Raw genomic sequence first — 19263 nt, forward strand, 5'->3', positions numbered from 1 at the left:
CAGTCCGACCCTTCTTATCACCTCTGGTCTAAACATGCTCTTGTACATATGCAGACTAAGTGGCACCTAATAATCTAAGTTACACACACGCAGAAACACAGAAAAGCCATGTTCCTGCTTACATAAGCAGATGATTCATACAAGGTATATATTAATACAAGGCACTTGATTAATATATTCTGAAGTCATTGACAGTGTTTCGAAATGATCTCCATCATAAGTGTGTGTGTGTGTGTGTGTGTGTGGATTTAATACATGCACACACACATTTCACACTCTGTTCTCTATTACACAATTTGACAAGTCATTTTTCATCATGATCTCAAAAGAATACTGGGTAAGGAGGCCTAGGAGGATCATTAGCACAAAGTCAGGCAGCACAGCATGTTTGTTTATGAAAGAGTATGGGCAAGTGTAAGTCAAGAGAGCACTCTCACACCTGTTTAATAGATAAAGGGATAGAAACAGAGAACACATATTGCTCTTATTTTAATCTGTCTCACAGACCTATGCAAGTGACCTCCAAAAATCATGGTGAGGCAAATCAAGAGGCAAATTTTGTTTTTGAACTCTATTTTCCTTCCTGGTATTTCTTCCCAACTTTCCCACAAATGTGTTACATAACGCACTTAAGGTGCTACACAAATAAAACATTGATTTGATACAAATGCTTGCTTGAATCAAGCAAACATCACTGCAGTTGATAACAGGGCCTTGTCTGAAGGACAGATTGCTAAGTCATTGCTGTTGCTTCCTTAACCAATGTGTATATAAGGTGGCCTGCTCCAAGAACACACTAGCTATCTGGGATCTCCTGGCTCTGGGTAGTACAGTTGCAAGTGACAGACCAGCACCAGTGAGCTCCTATTTACAAGAAGAATGGCTCTGAGACTCTTCACCGTTCTCTGCTTCGCAGCTCTGGTGCAGCTGCTGGGACTGCAGATTACAGCTGGTGAGTGAATGCTTGTGGGTAGAAATACCTCTGACAAATGTATTAACCAATTAACTGCATTCTTGAATCTTGAATCAATTTTAGAAAAGTGCTTGAGTATCATTTAATTATATTATGTTCTCTTTTATGGCTTGTAACGGAAGTAAGTGTAAGTAAGTAAGTGTGTAGTAGTAAGTGTAACATGTAATACTGACATAGAATATTCTAAAACAAGAGCATGTAAATACCGCTGGATTACTGAAATAAAGGATTAAACATTTGGAGTTTCGCATATGTCACTGTAAAATGTCTTTTGTGTCATTGTCACTACTGGATTTCAACGGCAACAATAATTTAACCTTAAATACCAACACACTTCTCTGATTATGCTGACCTTTTTCCCCTTAGAGCAATCGCAGGAGGTACCAATCAAACTCTCTGTCATAAACGGGAACTGCAAGGTTTATACTGCCATCGTTAAGCCAGGTGGTGTGCTCCTGGGTGCTATGAGAAGACTACAGAAAACTAACCAGGACTTCAAGTAAGTAATAATGTTGTGACATTGTGTGTAATTTAGAATTCAATTATAATAATTTTAATTTAGGATTAGTCAAGACCTCAATGAACAAGATGGAGAAACAAAACGTTTCTCTCTGCTCATTGACTGCCAAAATATGTACTGTATTAATAATATATCTATTTATTATTGATATCATTTCATTGATGAAATCACTGCATGCTGAATGCTGGGGGCTAACTTTTTTCGATTGAATCTCATCTGTCACTCTGCTTTGGTTCACAGATTCACTGTGTCAGAGAATCCTGACTATGGTTTTTACCTTGAGAGTGTGAATGGTGTGGCTGGAAACGAAGCAGATCACACCTACTGGCAGATTTTGTCAGACGCAGATGGAACCCCGACCCCTACACCTGTGGGTGAGTATCCTGAGATCCAGCTATAGGGGTCAGAGGTCAGGGATCATCTCAGTCTGGCTTCAGGTTAACAGGCATTCAAAAATGATCCATAATTAAAACTTCCCACTATTGGGAAAGGTGTAATATGTAATATAAAGGCAACTGTTTTCCATAGATATAGTCACAGACGTGTTTGCTAACAAAACACTTATATACACAAATGTACCCTCCTACCTGCATTCTTTAGAGAAAAAGAATATTCATCTTCAGCTAATAATAAAATGAATGCTAATTCCCCTGAAAGACTTTCATACATGAAACTGAATCTGACAATGGGGCTGAAATTTTAAATGAAACCTGCATTGAAGACTTAATTCACATACAATGACAGCAAATCATAACATGTTTCTTTAATTTTTGCAGGTGTTGGATGTTACATTCCAAAGGCAAATGAACACATCATCCTTAAATTCACCACCTGGTAATCACAAATTGGAGTAAACAGCACCAGAAATCATTATGACACAAATTATTGTCTAGGTCTATCCAACCCAACCTGCAAACACCTAGTAATATTTCCTCCACATTGACCATCTCCCCCTGTACACAACAGCCTCACTCGCAGCCAGTGAGTGCAGGGGGGTAACAAGATTAAGGTTTCAGATTAGCGGTCTTTAATCCACACAGAAACCCTGAGCAAATTGAGAGCTCTCAGTCTCACGGAAGTCTCGCTGGACTTGTTGTTCCTATTCCTCACGGATCATGCCTACGGTAGACATCACACAGCGAGGAATTTGGCTTCATCTTCCGTAGTTCTAAAAATGAATGATCTGTTTAGATGCCCTGAAGTTGAATGGGAGATTTGTAGAATTCCCAGTTACCATATCACATAGACATTTGTACAAACCCCATGATAACAGAGTAGCACCAGGAAGAGGTTCTCATGTGCAACAGTGATTTCTTAAAGTCCAGAGTTTCCATTCATGCAGCATAATGGGAATATATACCAGTGCATCATCATGTTGAATAAAATGCATTAGTCATTCATTATGCCAGTCTTTGTCCATTTTACTGTGTTGGTCAATCTTTATGGTTTTCAAGATGGTTTCAATGGTCCATCCTCTATCCCGCAGTTGCTAAAAGAAGTGAAAAATATTTCAGAGGGTATGAGTTCACAAAATGCAATGTATCTTAAATATCTACAGGAATATTAAGGCCTGTGATCTATTTGTCACCTAAAGAATTAACAATCAACTTCAATGATTAAAATAATGACCGTATCTCCAGGAGGCAGGCAGCTAGCCACTGGATATTTCTGTCTGTGAGGCCCCCAGTCAGAGAGGACATAGCACTCACCACAGGGGACGTAGCAGTCACACTGGCAGGTGTCACAGCGAGTGAACCAGCGCTTCCAGCCCGACTCCTTCTTCTTGCAGTCGGTGATTCGGCTGCAGCCCCTCTTGGGCTCACCCTCATAGGACTTGGTGGAGCAGGAGGAGGAGCAGGTCCCATCGAGGTCCCGCTCACTTATTTCCACACGCCCTTGCCTACAAACCCCTGAGAGAAGGACATGAACAGAGAGACAGACAGGAACGTAATGACAAAGAAAGTAATGGCAGCAGAGCCACTGGAGCTATAGAGTTGCTCCATTAACTTCAAGTGATGCACAAGTGCCAGTAGCTTCATATGTACACTACATTAGTGTACTACATATCATGCAGTTCCAGGTAATGTGATATTTGGTGGGGTGGGTGGGATTTGTTTAATTGGCATAAGGATACCTAAGGATACCATAAGAGTTAGACTTGTTTCAACTTATTGTTTCAAATGTCACAGAAGCAAAAATACAGTATACAACAAAAGTGAGTACACCCCTGCGCAATATCACATAAATATCAAATTACTCAGAATTGTATCACCTTACATTACTGCAACTGCATTACTAGAGGGTATTTCCTCTTATGTAAAATTAAAAACTAACAGTTTGTATTTACGACATTAAAAACAAAGGCCCCCACAGTAGGAACTCAATAGAACAAAAGTCAGTACAGCTTTCATTACTGAGATTCAAAAATGTACATTTTTTAATACTTTGCATGTCCACCTTTATTTCTGATGAGGGACTCAGTCCTCCTCGGCATGGAGGATACCTGTGTTGCACCCATTTCTGGACATATGTTCTGTCTCTTTACCAGAGGGGCTGTGTTGCTCTAGCTTTCTCTTTAAAATACCCCAAAGTTCTTTTGGATTCCAGTCAGGCAACATACTTGGTCAGGGCATAGTTTTTTTTTTCTTTTGAAACACTTGCGTGATTATGGCAGTTGCTTTCGATCATGATCATGCTGGAATATTCATCTTCTGCCCAGCTTGCCCCTGCCCCAGACTGGGATTCACCTTGTCAGGCATATCCAGAGGCATTCATGGTGCTATCTATAAATGTCATTGATTATTAACAATTTGCCTTTGTACGTTGCTTTGGATAAAAGCGTCTGCTTACATTTCCATTTCCATTTAGACATTTAGCAGACGCTTTTGTCCAAAGCGACGTACAAGGGAGAGAACAGTCAAGCTATGAGCAATAGAGACCTAGTGTAACAATAAATACTACTTTACATAAGAAATAGAAAAAAGAAGTGCAGGAATGTAACTGCTGTAAGTGCAAGTTCAGTACTAGTCTGCTAGCAGACTTGTCTACTAAATGACTAAATGTAAATGTAAATGTCGACCCCCCAACACCTTTTGCACTCATGCAGCCCCATATCACCACACTCGCACCTCCGTGCTTCATGCATTCAGTGTGGTAGTCCGGGCCGGGTTCACGCCAAACCACATCTGAGCCAAACTAATTTATCAAAGTTTCTGTGCCAAAGAGCTGTTCGGCTCAGATAGGGTCCAGCATGTTTGTTTGTACCATTTTAAATTTACATAAGAGCAAATATCCTACTGTTCAACTTAGAAATAATGCAATCACTGAAAGATTATACAGTTTTGAATCACTTGACATTTAAGTGATACTGCACATGGGTGTACTCACTTCAGCTGTATACATACCTAATATTCAACGATAATAAAGGCAAACTTAAACCGAAAAACAAGGAAGTGTAAAGGGTAATGAAAAAAGTGAGATATTCAAACTGGATGACAAAAAGAAAAACGCTTAAGGACAAATGTGTTACAATCACACACACCATTATATCTCAAATACGTCTCAAATCTTTATTGTGGAAATCACATGTATTTCTATCCTCCTATTTATTCTGTGGGCATGAAGTTCATGCGCATAGTCCTTAGATGTTTGGCTTACTGAGGCAGGAAGGTTTGGCCGTCCACCTCCCATTCGACTGGCACGCTCTCGCGGGGTCACCGATGAGCATGAAGCCAGGTCGGCAGGCATAGCGCACCACTGAGTCGACCCACCAGTCATTCCCATAGACAACTCCATTCACATCCACATCAGGCTGCCCACAGTTCACTGCATAGCAGGACACAGGACACCAGGGGCAGGATCAGGAAGTGGAATGAGGAACAGGGGTAGGTCACATTGTGTAGTTGGGCTTAAGAAATATAGATGTTCTGAATATATATCATATGCACTTGTTGGTTACGCCAATCTGGCACCTTATCCGCTTACAAATATGAAAAACTTAAAATAAGAGTAAACATTCCAATGAGCTAATATACAAACTGGGAATGGAGTTTGTATTCTATGGTTATGTGCTAAGATCATCATGCAAAACTGTAGCACAGACAAAATCCATAAGTAAGGGTTACACACAGTTGTACCTCGACACAAGGATTTATATCCAAACCAGCAGCAGTCGGAGTTGCCACAGCGATCCTTCTTCAGCTCACGGTGTCTCCCCTTACATCCTCCGACACACACAGGAGCAGTCCCTGACCAGTAGATATCAGCCAGAACCTCTGGATCCGACTCCACGCCTGAACACATTAGGCACATTAGACATGCTTCCAACCATGCAAAGCCAAACACACTTCCTAATTATAATATAACTCATATAATTTCACATTAAAATTCTGTTATACAGAGGCTTTGAATACATATCAAATACATTTCAGTTGATTGGCCATGGTAACAAATATAATAATAATAATAATAGTGGATTTTATTTGTATAGCACACTTTAAAATACAAAGAAATCTCAAGGTGCTTAAAATATAATATAATATGCATGTTGCTTTATAGACCTGTGGGATACAGGTGCATTGGGCTCACTGAGAGATATCATTATTGCCTTTAGACTACATAGACAGCTGCGTGGTTAAAAAAATCTACAAATTACAAATCTTACCACTGCCTTGATCTTCCTCCTCTGCTTCTTGAAGGGACACCTGGGTCACCACCCCATTTGAAGACCCCAGGAGCAAGAGTACCAGTGCAGCCAGCCTCATCGTGCTCGATCTTCGAGTCACTGCGAGAGGACAACCTTACTCGTCAACTTTCTATCCCAGTGCATGTCTCTGCTGTTCTCCACCCTAATCAAGTGTGGTGAAACATGCTCTCAGAACAATAAGATTGTCAAAACGGTATGAATTAAAAATTAGTTTAAAAATCCGTGTTGAGGTCACCAAATCACATGCCAAAAACTGTTGATGAGGTGATTGAAGGTGTTTATGTTCCTCAGGAATTCCCTGCTTGGGATTTGTGGGAATGATCTTTCCGACACTGAGAGAGGGCTACTTACGCTAAGCTCCAAGGGTTGACTAATCCTTTCCAACAGCGATAACACCACCAGCACAAACGGCATGCGACTGACAGACTGTGAAAGAAATATGCTTATATAATTATTATCATGATATGTGTTTTAGTTTGACATTAGTTTGGTAAATGGAAGACTAAGATGTTTCCTTTGTTCTGATGAGAGGAATTCTGAGTTTGTGAGAGATGTTAAACTCAGACCTGTCATTTGATGTTTAGGGTAGGACTGAATTACGAGACCATGTGTTTATGTGAACTCATTCTGGACTGTTGCGTTAAAGTCTGGGTTTTGGGGGTCTTAGGTAAACATTCTTATCTCTGGGAACCAAGGACGAGATGGTACAAGATGGGAGTGTTTTCCTGTTTGATTTCTGTGAACATTTTCTTTCCATAAAGGGTTAGACATTTTACCAGAAAGTCAGTGTATGTGGGAACAGCGGTCTGAAACCAATGCACTCCTCTTTGCCAGAGTAAAAGTTTGTTATTTATTATATTCTTGGTTGTGTGTGAGTCTTAATTCTGAGGTTAATAAAGTCCTGGTAAAGGGTGAAAAAATGCCCTAACACAGACAAGACAGCAAAACAGAATTCTCGAGTCTCCAGTGATTATTTTGATACTTCAACTTCAAAAAGTTCATCATGAGAACTATAGGAAGGACTATAGAGCAGAAAAATTAAAAGAACATAAAAAAATGTATTAAGAAGATCAAGGAATGCTCTTTGAATTTCAGGCAGTTCTGACGGCTAGTCTTTTATGCTAAATGATTCAGTACATCCTCAGACTATAGTCCAATACAAGACCTGGGGGCAGAGTTGCCACTGTGTTAATTTAGCGGGACAGATCATCGATTGGATTAGTGCGAGTGTTTAAGCTCCCCCACTTGGTCTTTCATTCCCTCGCTCTCGAATGCCAAATCACTCTTACCGCCATGCCAATCCACCCGACACTAATGATGACCTGGAGGACTCTTCTATGAAATGAAGTGAAACAGGACGATCACAGTAAGTTCAAGATAGAGTTTATTAAAAAAAGAACTCCATCTCCTCTGAGGCTGTTGTGGTTTTCTCAGAAAAGAAACACAGCATCCCTCTATTGGTTCCTTTATCACAAAATAAATAAATCGACAAATACCTTCACATGACATTGACATGTCAAATGTATATGATATAGTGGACATAAACTGATTTTTAAACTGAAACGCCATTTTCACATTATAACTCCTCCTCTTTGGAGTAATTAGCATAAATTAGTTGGGGAGTCCTTCCATCTTCCACTTTTGACTGGGGAAAATTCAATGAAAAAGTGTTGAAGCATTTCTAAAACAAACAGCCAAAAAAAAAACTGGGTACAAATGGGTCACCTCAAGCTCATCTTTCTTCAAACCTGTGCACTGCAAATCATCTATTCTCTCGTATAAGTGCGATTCGTTTAATTATATTTACACATCATACCCATACTAATCAAGTGCTTAGAGAACACTGCTGGCTTATAATGGTCCCTTAGAGGAAAACAGCAGGAAAACAGCAAATGAAAAACTTAGAACAATAAAGAGGAACATCAATGCATCTTCAGTCCATCAATAAGTATTCTTCTGGGTGAGGCAGAGGAAGGCTCTGTGTGGAAACTAAGAGGTAACTGGGCTGCTGTGGAACAGACCTTCAGACACTGTCCCCTAATGGAGTCGTTCGTTTTTCTAGAAGACCTGCACTTCCATGGGGGCAGAATTTCTTCAATCAAGTAAGTCAAGCACCTTTCACCAAAAAAGAAAGAGAAGCAGTTGGACATTCCAAATTCTGATTCTGATAATGTAAACCATCTCTACAATGAAGAGAGGTGAAGAGTTGATGCTTTCCATGAACTTCATTGAGCCTGTTCATTGCCTTGGAACAGTGGACCTCGCTTGGCACTGCCAAACCTAAATTTGAACTCAGTTTCTGCAGTTCTGGCCAGCATATCGGTAACCTATAGCAAGTGATTGATCCAATCGCTTTCAACAGATATGTATCAAGTTCGCCACTACAGAGAGGAATCCATCTAGAGAAATCCCAGATTACAATGAACACAGTTCAAATGCTGGATCTGCGGACGTCAGGCGGCTGTGATCCTGGTCCCAGCCTCCACCATCTCACACCACCTCCATCCCCAACTGCTGTGCCGTGTCCTGTAACCGCCTCATAACCGTGTCCTCCTCCGCCGCCTGGGCCTCTGGAGAGCTCCCCTTCAGCATGACCAGGAGCACGTTCTCCCCTTCCTCTGGCCTCACCCTCCCCTCTGCCCCGCAGTCCCCATCCCCTTCCTGACCCTCGGAGATATCGGCTCCCCCCGTGGAGGACTGCAGCCCACCCCCGTCACCCTCCTGCCCCGGCTGGAGGCCCTCGCCCTGGGTGGGCTGCTCAGGGCTGTCCCCGTCCGTCTGCCTCTCCCTCATCAGCTGCTCCGTTAGCTCCACGCTCTCGTAGCGGATCAGCTGCAGTCGCATGAAGCCATCTTCGTGCTCCTTGTACCTTTGAGGCGAGCAAGAAAAACTGATATTTCACCCTGACCGTAGTGACAGGAGAAGACAACACCACAAAACATAGAATTCTGTTGCTTTCAATAAATAGTTTGAAGAAACAGATTGTAACCAATAATACTCTAATATGTCTAACGTAAATCAGAATCAGAACCAGAACCTGAATCTGGGGTGTCCTGATGGCCATTTGAACTGGTGCTTCTTGCGCAGGTGGGCAGTGAGGTTGTTGCCTCTCGTGAAGCACTGCTCACACACATGACACTTGTAGCGTGGAGCAACATCACCCTACAGAAGACCAGACGTTGCAGAAATGAACTTAGCTTCGGCGAGGCTGATTTGGGTTAACAAAATGCCAGTCTTTCCTAAATGACATTTATTTCCAAAATTTGCTTCATGCCAGTTTGGAGAAAGCAATATACAACAACTGAGCTGTGTAATGTTGTAAATCTAGGCCTGATGTAAATGCACACTATGAACCCAGAATGCAATATGACGTGTCTCACCTCGTGCACCCGTTTGTAGTGGGACTTGATGGACTGCATGGAGCGGGTGGTGTAGTCACAGTCCTCAAAGTCACAGTGGTAGGCCGGCTCACTGCTGTGCGTATCAAAGTGTTTCCGTAGGTCGATCAGGTTCTTACAGCTGGACGTGATCACAGTGCACAAAGCCAAAGAGAAGATTAAAGCCATGCTCTGGCAGACATTTTCTGGTAATACTGATCGCTACACCGGGCTGACCTGTACTCGCAATAGTCACAGCTGTAGGGTTTCTCGTTGCTGTGGCGGAACTTGATATGGTTTCGGAGTGAGGACGGTGAGGGACAGGTCATGTCGCACAGGGGACATTTGTAATGGTTCACTGAGAGGTCAAAAACATTAGCAATTACCACCTGCAATTTGAACACTAGTTTAGCTAGTCCCAAATCACAAACCAAAACATTTCCATTCATTATATTTACATTTACATTTACATTTAGTCATTTAGCATTGCTACAGCCTCTGGTCGTGGTTTTCATTAGCTATAATGTTTCAGGTAATACCTGATTTATAAGTTGAAAAATGTGAATTATAATAGTCATTGGTTTTCATTAGTGACCGGTGGTGAACTTGTTAAAGCAAATACCTGTTAAATATTTTTCAGTATAGAAATTATGCAACAAGAGAAGAATGCAACAAAGTGTTTACTTGGGTAGTTCCTCCGCACATCACTAATGAAAGTTAATGTAATTTGATTCACAGACTAACTCAGATCTCACCATGGTTTCTCATGTGGTCTCGGAGAAGTCTCTCAGTAGCAAAGCGCTTGGAACAATGGGAACACTGGAATCTTTGGCCTATAAGGGAGCATATAGAGGTAATTTAGGATAAATAAATGTACTTATGCAGGAAGCAGGCGTGGTTAAATAACACTCTATTACAGTGCTGCCTTTCACTCCCTTTTTTTATATACCTGAGAAGAGTGATGGCCACATCAGCTTGCCATACCTCAGCTTAGGGTAAACAAAACCTTGCCCATACAAATTGAGTTGAGTTTGAATTGAGTTGTAACTGATGTCTTTATTTCCAGCTCTTGGAGCAGAATTCTTTTCAGCCATTAATATCTATGTACGCATTTACCGATTTATCTACACATTTACAAATCTCAATACACTTGCAAATCTCAGTACGCATTTAGAGATTATTTTACACATTCACAAATCTGATTACACGCACACGGATTAATATACAATAACACAACTCTCCACACACACATCTGAAAATAAGTCTGCTACAATAATACCCCCATTACTGGTCCGTACTTCAAAAAGACACAGGAGGTCTGCTTGTGGACAGGGGCATATGATATTTAGATTACTCAATTAGGATGAGCAATGTTTGTCCAGATTCTTTACACTCTCACTTTGCCACCCCTGCTGATCTGCTGCTCCCTGCTGCCTAGTTTGCCTATATGTTCGCCCCAGCCCTGTGACTGATGGCTATCCACTGGCCATAATGTCCACCCATACCTTCAATGGTTGTTTGCCGCCGAATGTGGTCAAAGAACTTGGTGTTGTTAGCGAACATCCCCCCGCAGGTTGGACAGGCGACTATCTTCTCTTGGGTGTGGCTCCGCAGGTGCTCTCGCAACTTAAAGCGGCCCTTGAAGGTGGCCTCACAATCTGACAAAAAAAAGACCCAGAGCCATCGGATTGACAACAGTTCGGATTTGGTAGTTGCCATATTGTAAGAATCCATTTGTCGTGTGCTGTATACATTGCTAACCTTTCCAGCCACAGCAGAGAACATTCTCTTCCTTTCCGTTGGATTTCATGTCCAGGGACAGGGCATGGTTCTCCACATGGCGATAGAACCACTCGGGATTGTCCATAGAGGCCTGCAAACAGGGAGTATGCAACATTGAGTGTAGGGGCACCACACAAAGCCTACAGAGTTTCATAATAATGGGAATCGTCTTTGTCATTGATTTATCTTTTACTTTTTATTTAAAAACTGTCACATACTGTATCGTAAACATAACACAATGTAGGCTAGTAACCTACAGATAGGCCTGTCATTGATCACAGCTGCGCTCCAGGCTCAGCACTGGTTTCTATGACTAGCAATGCTGAGATTTTACAGTTATATGCTGGTTATATGTCATTGTAAAAAAAAATATGTTTATTAATTCAGGATAGATTTCTTTCCATTTTCACTGGAGGCTAAAGGGAAGGCCAAAGAGTGATTCCTTCAACTGAATTTCTAGTGTTATCATTGCATAGTTTGTCCACCAGAGGGCACAGAGCAGCTATGTTTCACAGGCTACAAATGTAAAAATCACATTTCTTGTACCTATGCTGCAAGCTATAGCCTACAATTATTATCAAAGCAATGGCACTATGAGATGAGATACATTATTTATCAATAAAACGTGGTTTGAGCGAACAGAATTTCCCCAGTCAAGTGAACTTACCCTGCTTAAGGTTGCTAGCATTTAGTGTCACTTTATATCAAACAACCCCAGAAAAGGCTTTGTCCGCTGCTGTTTCGGATAGATAATGTCCTCCTCGTAGAAATAGAGCAAACTGGCTGATAACCATGATGTGTCTAATAATCAAAGAGTTTTCTATTCATTGCCACTGGAGGCTTTGAAGGGCGGATCTCAGACTGAAGCTTCACAGAGAATGAAACGTGATTGGATAAAGTTGGGACCATATCATCATCGCTTTTACCTGCCCATACCACAACGTAAGGGTTTTGTAAAGTCACCACTCTGGGATTTCGCTTTGTCGCTTTTTGGGCCTTTAGTCCATCACTGTCACTCGTGTACACTTCAACTGTACAAATCCCAATTTGTTCCCTATTGGAAAAAGGACAAAATCCTACAAGCTCACCTCACAGTGCTCCCAGAGGCAAATGAAGTTGTCAGTGATCTCGGGTATTATGTTGCGGTTGTGAAGGCCCACAGAACAGGTGCCCATGTCAGGGTGAGCCTGAAGGATATTAAGTCCCCACTGCTTCAGCTTGGTGTGGTAGCAGTGGAAGAACAAATGTCTCTGTAACTCTGCCACACTCTCTACTGAACAGAAGCCACAGTCCCTCCACTGACACACATGCTCATCTGTATTAAACACACACACATACATTAGGAAGAAACCAAATCCATTGTCTAAAATGCCAATGACACTGGACTCATACTCATTGGAGGGGGGAGTATCCATTTTTGCTTACCCACATCGTCGTCAGTGTCCATGTCCTCCGTTGACAGAGTGTGGTGTTTCTCCGCGTGTTTGCAAAACTCCTGCATTTGAGTGAACGTCTCTTTGCAGGATCCCCACTCACACGTGAGCAACAAAGAAGAGTCCTCTCTGCGGGAGCGTTTGTTGGAAGGGGCCATGACTGGAACGAAGATGAAAAAACATGGAAGTAGGTGCAGCTACAGCATGCTGCAGCAATGTAAACATTAGCTACATCTGGCGGAGACTTGCATCACGTCATATTAGGCACACTCAAATGACACCTCACCTGGGTCCGTGTAAATTTGCTTACACGTAGTGGGCGACTCCTGGGAGAGATCTCGAAGTCAGTAACATTAGCTATGAGTCTTCAGTGTGTCCTGCCCCACCATTGTACTATGCTGCTCTTAATTCGTCGTCACGTTAACCCACAGGATGTAGCTGAAGTGAAATAAAAATCGATAATAAAGCAGGGAAAGGATTACCTGATATATGTTCCCTTCAGGTTAGGTTAGGGCAAACTTTGCGATGTCCAGATACACAGTAACAAGAGCTAACGATTATTATACAGTTAGTGTTCGAAGCCTATGGGTCGTTTTCACTGCATGTGTACATTTAGCTATGCTATATTCCCTTGAAATAACTGGAGAAAAAAAAACACTCAACAGCTCATCATAACTAAAGCATGTAGAAGTCGTACTATCAGAAATGTGTCGAAATAGAAGACAATTTACTAACTATCAACTTTATTGCTGCCATCAGTCACATCGTTCATGCTAACATCTTGATATGAACCCTGACTTTGCAATGTTACCTTTTCTCAGCATTATTTCAACTTGTTTAGGTGCAGGCTTCAGGTTTGTTTTCCTGATCGTAAAAAAACTGTCGTAAACCACCATCTACAGACTACAGTGCCCTGCTAAGGACAAACATAGTTTATATATTGCGTTTTCTGATCCTGTCAAGTGAAATGCCTTCCCGAATTCTCGCGGGGCCAGACGTGACTTTGGCATTGACAAACAGTCTAGAATGGCAGGGAAAAGTGATTCCTTCCGGTCTATGCTTGGGACAGATATCTTTTGACTACAGACCTAGACTTATGTCTACGAGTTGGACTTTTTTCGCCAAATAAAATCGTTCTTATTAATTCAGAAACACTTTGTGACACCTAGCACTATATAGATCAGACACACTCGGATCCAATATGAAAATTAGCTTATAAGCTAACCCTGTTGAAAAAAAATAATTCTAATAATTTCCACTACAATACCATAACAACCTAATGTTTATGTGAGTATGTATTTGTGAGAGGTAAAATAAGGCCTACACGACCTCTCATAACCTACATAACGGTATGAAAGTCCTTTCAATAAAAAAATCAACATTGTCTACAGATGTAGGGAAAATAAGTGATGTTGAAAGAGACTTCTATTGTAATGTTAGTGTCTGGTTTGTGAGTTTCTTTGCCTGTGGTGGATTAATTTGCCAACCGTTTGACAGCTCTAGCTGCACGCCTCTGTGCCGTAAAACCAATATTTGCTTCATTAGGTAAGCAGTGAGGGATATTTGTAGAATTATCCTCAATGAGTCAATTCCTATTTCCCCTAAATCATTTTTTACTACTGGCTACATGAGACTACTTTTGAAAATCTGTATAAAATGATATTGTTTAGAGCACATTTATTTGGTTTGTCAGTTGTATTTACATCTTAAAGCAGGCAAATCTCTCCAGTGTCAAATTGTCAAACCCATACATACAAAGGGGGTTCAGGCACTGGAGAGTAAATCCATATACATTTACAGTGTATTTTCAGATAACAAATCGTTAACAAGAAAAGGAAATTTCATTTTCTTTACAAAAGTAGTTTTTTTCACTTTATGTTTTATTTATGTTCCCACCATCACCGACATGGCATAGACTACTCCGTGGCTAATTTTACTAAATGTCACACCGCCACTCTTTAGTTCGATCTTCTGAATCAGTCAAATACCGCGTTGTGCCGTAAGGGTTTTGAGATCCTTCGCCATTTTAAGGTGAAGGAGCACCAGGTTAGTTCTCAGAATTATCATTTCTCAGTTCTCAGTCCTCAGTCCTCATTTAAATGAGAAAAAAAAATCCAGATAGGCCTTTGTGGGATGATTGCTGTCCTCATAGTCCATAGTGCCCACAATTACTGTTGCACTGGCATCTGAACATCGTAGAATAGCCGAACCAAGTGGTAACGAATCCCAAACGCTGCAATGCTTCCTAATACCTGTGCAGGAGGGTAGAGACTTCATGAAACAACTCCATTCAGCATTAGCTAGACAACAGCCACACAGCTAGCTCAGTGTGAAAAACCACATGCACTAGATCCCATTTGTGACTCAAGAAATGTGACATTATTATTAACAGAAGTAATTCCCTCTACAATGTGAGTGTGTGTGTGTGTGTGTGTGTGTGTGTGTGTGTCAGCATATTCTCAGTAAATAAACATCTTAAAAGGCCCACTTTCCAGTGCGAGTTCGCACCTGTATGAGTAACATTATGGCAGTGAGATTCCTCTCATGGGTTGGCCCCAGTATCTTCAGCACCAGATTAATCAGGGTCATGTTGTTACATTCCATAAACTCATCATCCTCCCGCACGTCCAGTAACCATAACATCTCTGCCACCTACAGGATGACAAAGACATCACAACTAATCTCCTTTTTTTGTAGTATTTTGATTACAAGTAGTTAAAAGTAAAAGTAATGTTCCTGAACTTAAGTTCACAGCTAGGATCCACAGTAATGAGTTCTGTTGAAAGAAGCAAGTGAGGATTACCTTGATAATTAACAGTCCTAATTTGGAGAGGTCCTTCTTTTTGAATTTTGAGTAGCTCATTCCAAGCTTCCCTGTGTCTGGGTTCAGTCTAACAAGAACAAGTCAGATGAGGGGGAAGTACGAAAAATATCAAGATTTGAATATTTAATATTTGAGAATAAATGAATCGGAGGATAAAATGAATAGTTGTGTCACCTGGGGAGGCGGTGCCTGGGACAGGGCACTATATGAAAGAGCTGTGGCACTGAGTAGATGAAGTTGATGACCTGTGGGATGAAGAAGAGCAGCATGGTCTTGCTGAAGTGACCCAGGATGCCCACCACAGCAAACGTCATCCCGGCAAAGTAACAAAATGTATCTCCGACAAACACAGCTGAGGGGTACCTGCGAAACACAAACAAAGACAGAACAAGGTGCCAATGGCATACCCATGAGTCATCAGTCAGTTTAGTTTGGAGCTGATCTTGACTCTGGTGTCCAATAACACCACCGGAGTCATACATCTACTGTGGCAAAGACAAATCAAACGGCAAACCCATTTACAGGGACAGGATAAATTAGCAATACATGTTTAAAATGATATAAATAAAAAGTCTGAGAATATAAAAAAATGATGTGGCAATGATACATATAATCTCAGTGCAGTAAAAAAAGGCTTTAAAATTCCTCAAACCTTTACTACTTGTGAAATCAAGCCTTCTGGATCAGTGTCACCTCGCTATGACTCCAAGACTGATGTGATGATGTTATTCTAAAGTATACACTACTAAGATCAGCTTGAACTTGGCCCGGTAAAAAAATCTAAGCTTACCAGTTGTGGTAGAAAAGTCCCAGTGTGGTGAAGAAGAAAGGAATCATGAAGTACAAAGAGAAAACATGGTCAACTCCATAGTCTCCTGAAAGACATAAAGACAGAGAGAGAGCACAAATCACACACAATTCTGGTAAGCTAAGATCACTTACAATACACAGTAGTCTATCTATAATGTCTTCTATTTGGCCTTGTATATAAGAAAGATTCTGAATATCTGGTGGCCTCAGATATTCAGAAAACACCTATGAAAATAAGGAATACACATACTGACCATTGATTTCTAACAGGTTGAAGATGATGATGGACCCAGAGATGAAGAGGGCTTGTCCTGATTCTATACCATTGATCCCAGCTAGGATATTGATAGCGTTGGTGCAGAATACAGCCAGCATGCCCATGTACACATAGTACAGAATCCCTGTGTAGCAAAACAGGCGAAGGCTAAATTATACACTTGCTGACTGTCCATAAAAACATTTAGTCATTGGGTAAGGCTCTATCAGTCATTACAAAGAGTAGCATTTTATGCCAGTTAGCATTACGGTCACTGTCAATTCTCTGTGTATTAGAGGATGGTCCAATACCATGAAATTTGTACCTAACTGTTGTGGTGGCCATCTAAGTAGCCTGATAACAGAGACCAGTCATTCTGGGACTGCAGAAAAAGCACAAACTAACCAAGATCCAGATGCATCCCCAGCAAAATCCGGAAGGGCTTGGGCACGACAATCACAGTGTTGCCAAAGTTGGTGAAATAGACCATGAGAAGAGGCAGAGAGGCGATTGTAGGCAGCAAGAGCTTGTGCCGCCATCGAAGATTCAGTACATCATCAGCAAAACCCAGGAATATCATGCAGCATATGGCTAAGAGCGCACCGATGAACTGCACAAACTGCACCAGGAAACACAGAGACAGCTCTAATTGATTAAAGTTAGGCATGGCAGTTATAATGTACCAATTACAGTGGCAGTAAGCAAACAGACCAGATAAACTATGATAGAAATAACCAATTAAATTGATTTGGTTGGATCATCAACAAACTAAGATTTATGTCTAAGATTTACTCTGGAAAAATTTTGGAAATATCCTCAGTCCCCCTTCCCGTGCATCTCTTCTCTGGCCACACAATAGGTGATGCAGCCCCGCTATGGGGCTTGGATTGAAATCTTCCAGTTATGTTAAGGATGATTCACCTCATTGTGTGGAAAACCTTTACACTGCTCCCCAACAAAGCAGCTGAGGAAGGGCACAGGGATGAAGCAGAAGGAGATGATGAGGAACACTGTGCCACTAATCACACCCTGAGACTCTGGGCTGAGGGAGACAAAAGAGACTGAGATAAGTGGGATGACACTGAATCTGGTTCAAACGGCAAGATATTTAACCTGTGCTACAGAACATCACAACTATACAAAGCAATCCAATAGTAGCGTACATGGAAGACACTAGTAAGTGTTAGCATCTGATGGTACAGGTCCAAAAGGACGTAGGTCCACCTCAAATTGCAAATGTTTACCACACTCAAACCATATGTATTGCTCTAACTTCGTTTTACAACCAAACGAAATTAGTTTGATGTCTAGTTCCAATTAATATATTCCACCCAAACCAGTAATATTATCATACACTATGCGCCATTAACAGGCAAAGAATATCAGTGGATACATGTTTTGCTACCATTAAACACTCACACTTCTTTTTTTGTGATTTTGTTCAGGTCCATTCCAAACAGCCTAGCTCCGATGAAATGTTCCTTGAATGCTGGAATTAGCTTAATGGTTGCCATGCAGCCCAGTGCAGACATGCAACAGTTGATGACCAAAGGGATGACTGGTATAAGAGACATTGTCAACTACTAAGGTATTGAGGTATCTTGCAACGGTAATATTTTAGTTATGACTGTTACGAATTAGGTTGGGCAACGAGTTAACTAAGACTGAATGGCGTTGCTCTTCAGTCAGTGTAAACACGCTATTCAGCAATCTAAACGTTAATATGCTACTGGAAAATCCGTATACCATTTGAACATTTAGTTAAAAAACTAAAGACTAAAGCTTTAGACAAAGCTGAAAATAATCTACAGCCTTATCTTATCGTTGCCATTACTTAAAGTACATGTTCCAGATAACTTGCAACATAGCTAGACTAAACGTACTACGTTTATCTCAGTTAAACTGAAACGACTGCCATTTTTATGATTTCCCCTGATAGGAAATCCTAACACAGCCTAATTTATGAGCTTTCCAGTTAAATGACATTGTTAGTGATATGTTTTAACACTTTATCGAACTACCCGCTAACGTCACGGTGACTAGGAAATGAATGACAAGCTAAGGTATCGTCAATGTATAAGGACGTTACACGTTTGATAGAATGTACGCCTCGAGTTAATATGCCATCAAATATCTAGCAAACAGTATAGTAAGATAATGGCTACATTGTACATACAACTTTTACGACAAACTAATTATCAATTACAGACAATCTGTTTGACAGCATGATATTAAATCTCGACCCAACTCTTCGAGAACCAAGGCAAAGTTCCACGTCTACTTCCGTCAACATCTAAGATGACTTCCGCTTTTCAAAATGTGTCATAATAAAGGTCAAATGGATGTGGGCGTCATCATGTTGCAATCAGGATATGCTGTCCGTTCCTGTACAGTTCAAGTGGAGCCCACATCAGTACCATCAATGTCTCATCATAACTCTATATATTACTGTTGTGTATTGCTCCTAACAAGTGTAGGCCTAATGTTGGTCTGGATGTGTATGCCAAAGACACAAATACCTATCAACAACTGCTCAAAATTACAGAAGAGCAGGCGATGTGGGCTTTTTTTAGGCGGTGTGTG

The 19263-nt window shown here is 41.1% G+C and overlaps 3 protein-coding genes across 7 annotated transcripts; all 3 read right to left on the bottom strand.

The window, feature by feature from the left end:
* Window positions 1-2939: 2939 nt before the first annotated feature.
* Window positions 2940-6779, bottom strand: si:ch211-117m20.4 (CUB and sushi domain-containing protein 1). Of its 3 annotated transcripts, none has more exons than XM_031571247.1 (6): window positions 6550-6779; window positions 6157-6276; window positions 5630-5785; window positions 5151-5318; window positions 3203-3403; window positions 2940-2982 (listed from the first exon to the last, which is right to left on the bottom strand). In XM_031571247.1, exons 2-6 carry the CDS (start codon window positions 6254-6256, stop codon window positions 2969-2971), a joined length of 639 nt encoding a protein of 212 aa, XP_031427107.1. In that variant the 5' UTR covers window positions 6257-6276; window positions 6550-6779; the 3' UTR covers window positions 2940-2968. The 3 variants fall into 3 exon arrangements, with proteins under 3 accessions (XP_031427107.1, XP_031427106.1, XP_031427105.1); XM_031571246.1 differs by having other exon boundaries at window positions 6157-6340; XM_031571245.1 differs by lacking the exon at window positions 6550-6779 and having other exon boundaries at window positions 6157-6529.
* A 177-nt stretch (window positions 6780-6956) lies between these two features.
* On the bottom strand, window positions 6957-13726 carry LOC105906634 (histone H4 transcription factor). 3 transcript variants are annotated; one of them, XM_031572449.2, is made up of 11 exons: window positions 13602-13726; window positions 13077-13228; window positions 12783-12997; window positions 12446-12672; window positions 11337-11448; window positions 11081-11233; window positions 10331-10408; window positions 9813-9933; window positions 9579-9717; window positions 9236-9360; window positions 6957-9067 (listed from the first exon to the last, which is right to left on the bottom strand). In XM_031572449.2, the coding sequence occupies exons 3-11, from the start codon at window positions 12946-12948 to the stop codon at window positions 8689-8691; spliced, it is 1500 nt and encodes a 499-aa protein (XP_031428309.1). In that variant the 5' UTR covers window positions 12949-12997; window positions 13077-13228; window positions 13602-13726; the 3' UTR covers window positions 6957-8688. The 3 variants fall into 3 exon arrangements, with proteins under 3 accessions (XP_031428309.1, XP_031428310.1, XP_012690272.1); XM_012834818.3 differs by having other exon boundaries at window positions 6958-9067; window positions 12783-12950; window positions 13602-13725; XM_031572450.2 differs by lacking the exons at window positions 13077-13228; window positions 13602-13726 and having other exon boundaries at window positions 12446-12544; window positions 12783-12873.
* A 724-nt stretch (window positions 13727-14450) lies between these two features.
* Window positions 14451-18977, bottom strand: dpagt1 (dolichyl-phosphate (UDP-N-acetylglucosamine) N-acetylglucosaminephosphotransferase 1 (GlcNAc-1-P transferase)). The gene is made up of 9 exons (XM_012834890.3): window positions 18100-18977; window positions 17602-17722; window positions 17086-17299; window positions 16679-16825; window positions 16405-16489; window positions 15789-15977; window positions 15594-15681; window positions 15299-15442; window positions 14451-15042 (listed from the first exon to the last, which is right to left on the bottom strand). The coding sequence occupies exons 1-9, from the start codon at window positions 18252-18254 to the stop codon at window positions 14959-14961; spliced, it is 1227 nt and encodes a 408-aa protein (XP_012690344.1). The 5' UTR covers window positions 18255-18977; the 3' UTR covers window positions 14451-14958.
* Between the last annotated feature and the right edge of the window lie 286 nt (window positions 18978-19263).

This window comes from Clupea harengus, chromosome 8 (assembly GCF_900700415.2).
Source record: "Clupea harengus chromosome 8, Ch_v2.0.2, whole genome shotgun sequence".
Taxonomy (NCBI): domain Eukaryota; kingdom Metazoa; phylum Chordata; class Actinopteri; order Clupeiformes; family Clupeidae; genus Clupea; species Clupea harengus.

Bases quoted from the DNA above. Each gene is read 5' to 3' on its own strand.
- dpagt1 (XM_012834890.3), bottom strand. From the start codon at position 18,254: ATGTCTCTTATACCAGTCATCCCTTTGGTCATCAACTGTTGCATGTCT. The intron at 16,826-17,085 runs GTTAGTTTGTGC...TTTGCTACACAG, and splicing joins GGGGATGCATCTGGATCTTG to GGATTCTGTACTATGTGTAC. The intron at 15,682-15,788 runs GTGACACAACTA...TGTTCTTGTTAG, and splicing joins CCCAGGCACCGCCTCCCCAG to ACTGAACCCAGACACAGGGA.
- LOC105906634 (XM_031572449.2), bottom strand. From the start codon at position 12,948: ATGGCCCCTTCCAACAAACGCTCCCGCAGAGAGGACTCTTCTTTGTTG. The intron at 9,718-9,812 runs GTCAGCCCGGTG...GATCACGTCCAG, and splicing joins TGTGACTATTGCGAGTACAG to CTGTAAGAACCTGATCGACC. The intron at 9,361-9,578 runs GTGAGACACGTC...GGTCTTCTGTAG, and splicing joins ACTACAAACGGGTGCACGAG to GGTGATGTTGCTCCACGCTA.
- si:ch211-117m20.4 (XM_031571247.1), bottom strand. From the start codon at position 6,256: ATGAGGCTGGCTGCACTGGTACTCTTGCTCCTGGGGTCTTCAAATGGG. The intron at 5,786-6,156 runs GTAAGATTTGTA...TAATGTGTTCAG, and splicing joins GGAGGAAGATCAAGGCAGTG to GCGTGGAGTCGGATCCAGAG. The intron at 3,404-5,150 runs GTAAGCCAAACA...TCCTTCTCTCAG, and splicing joins GGCCAAACCTTCCTGCCTCA to GGGTTTGTAGGCAAGGGCGT.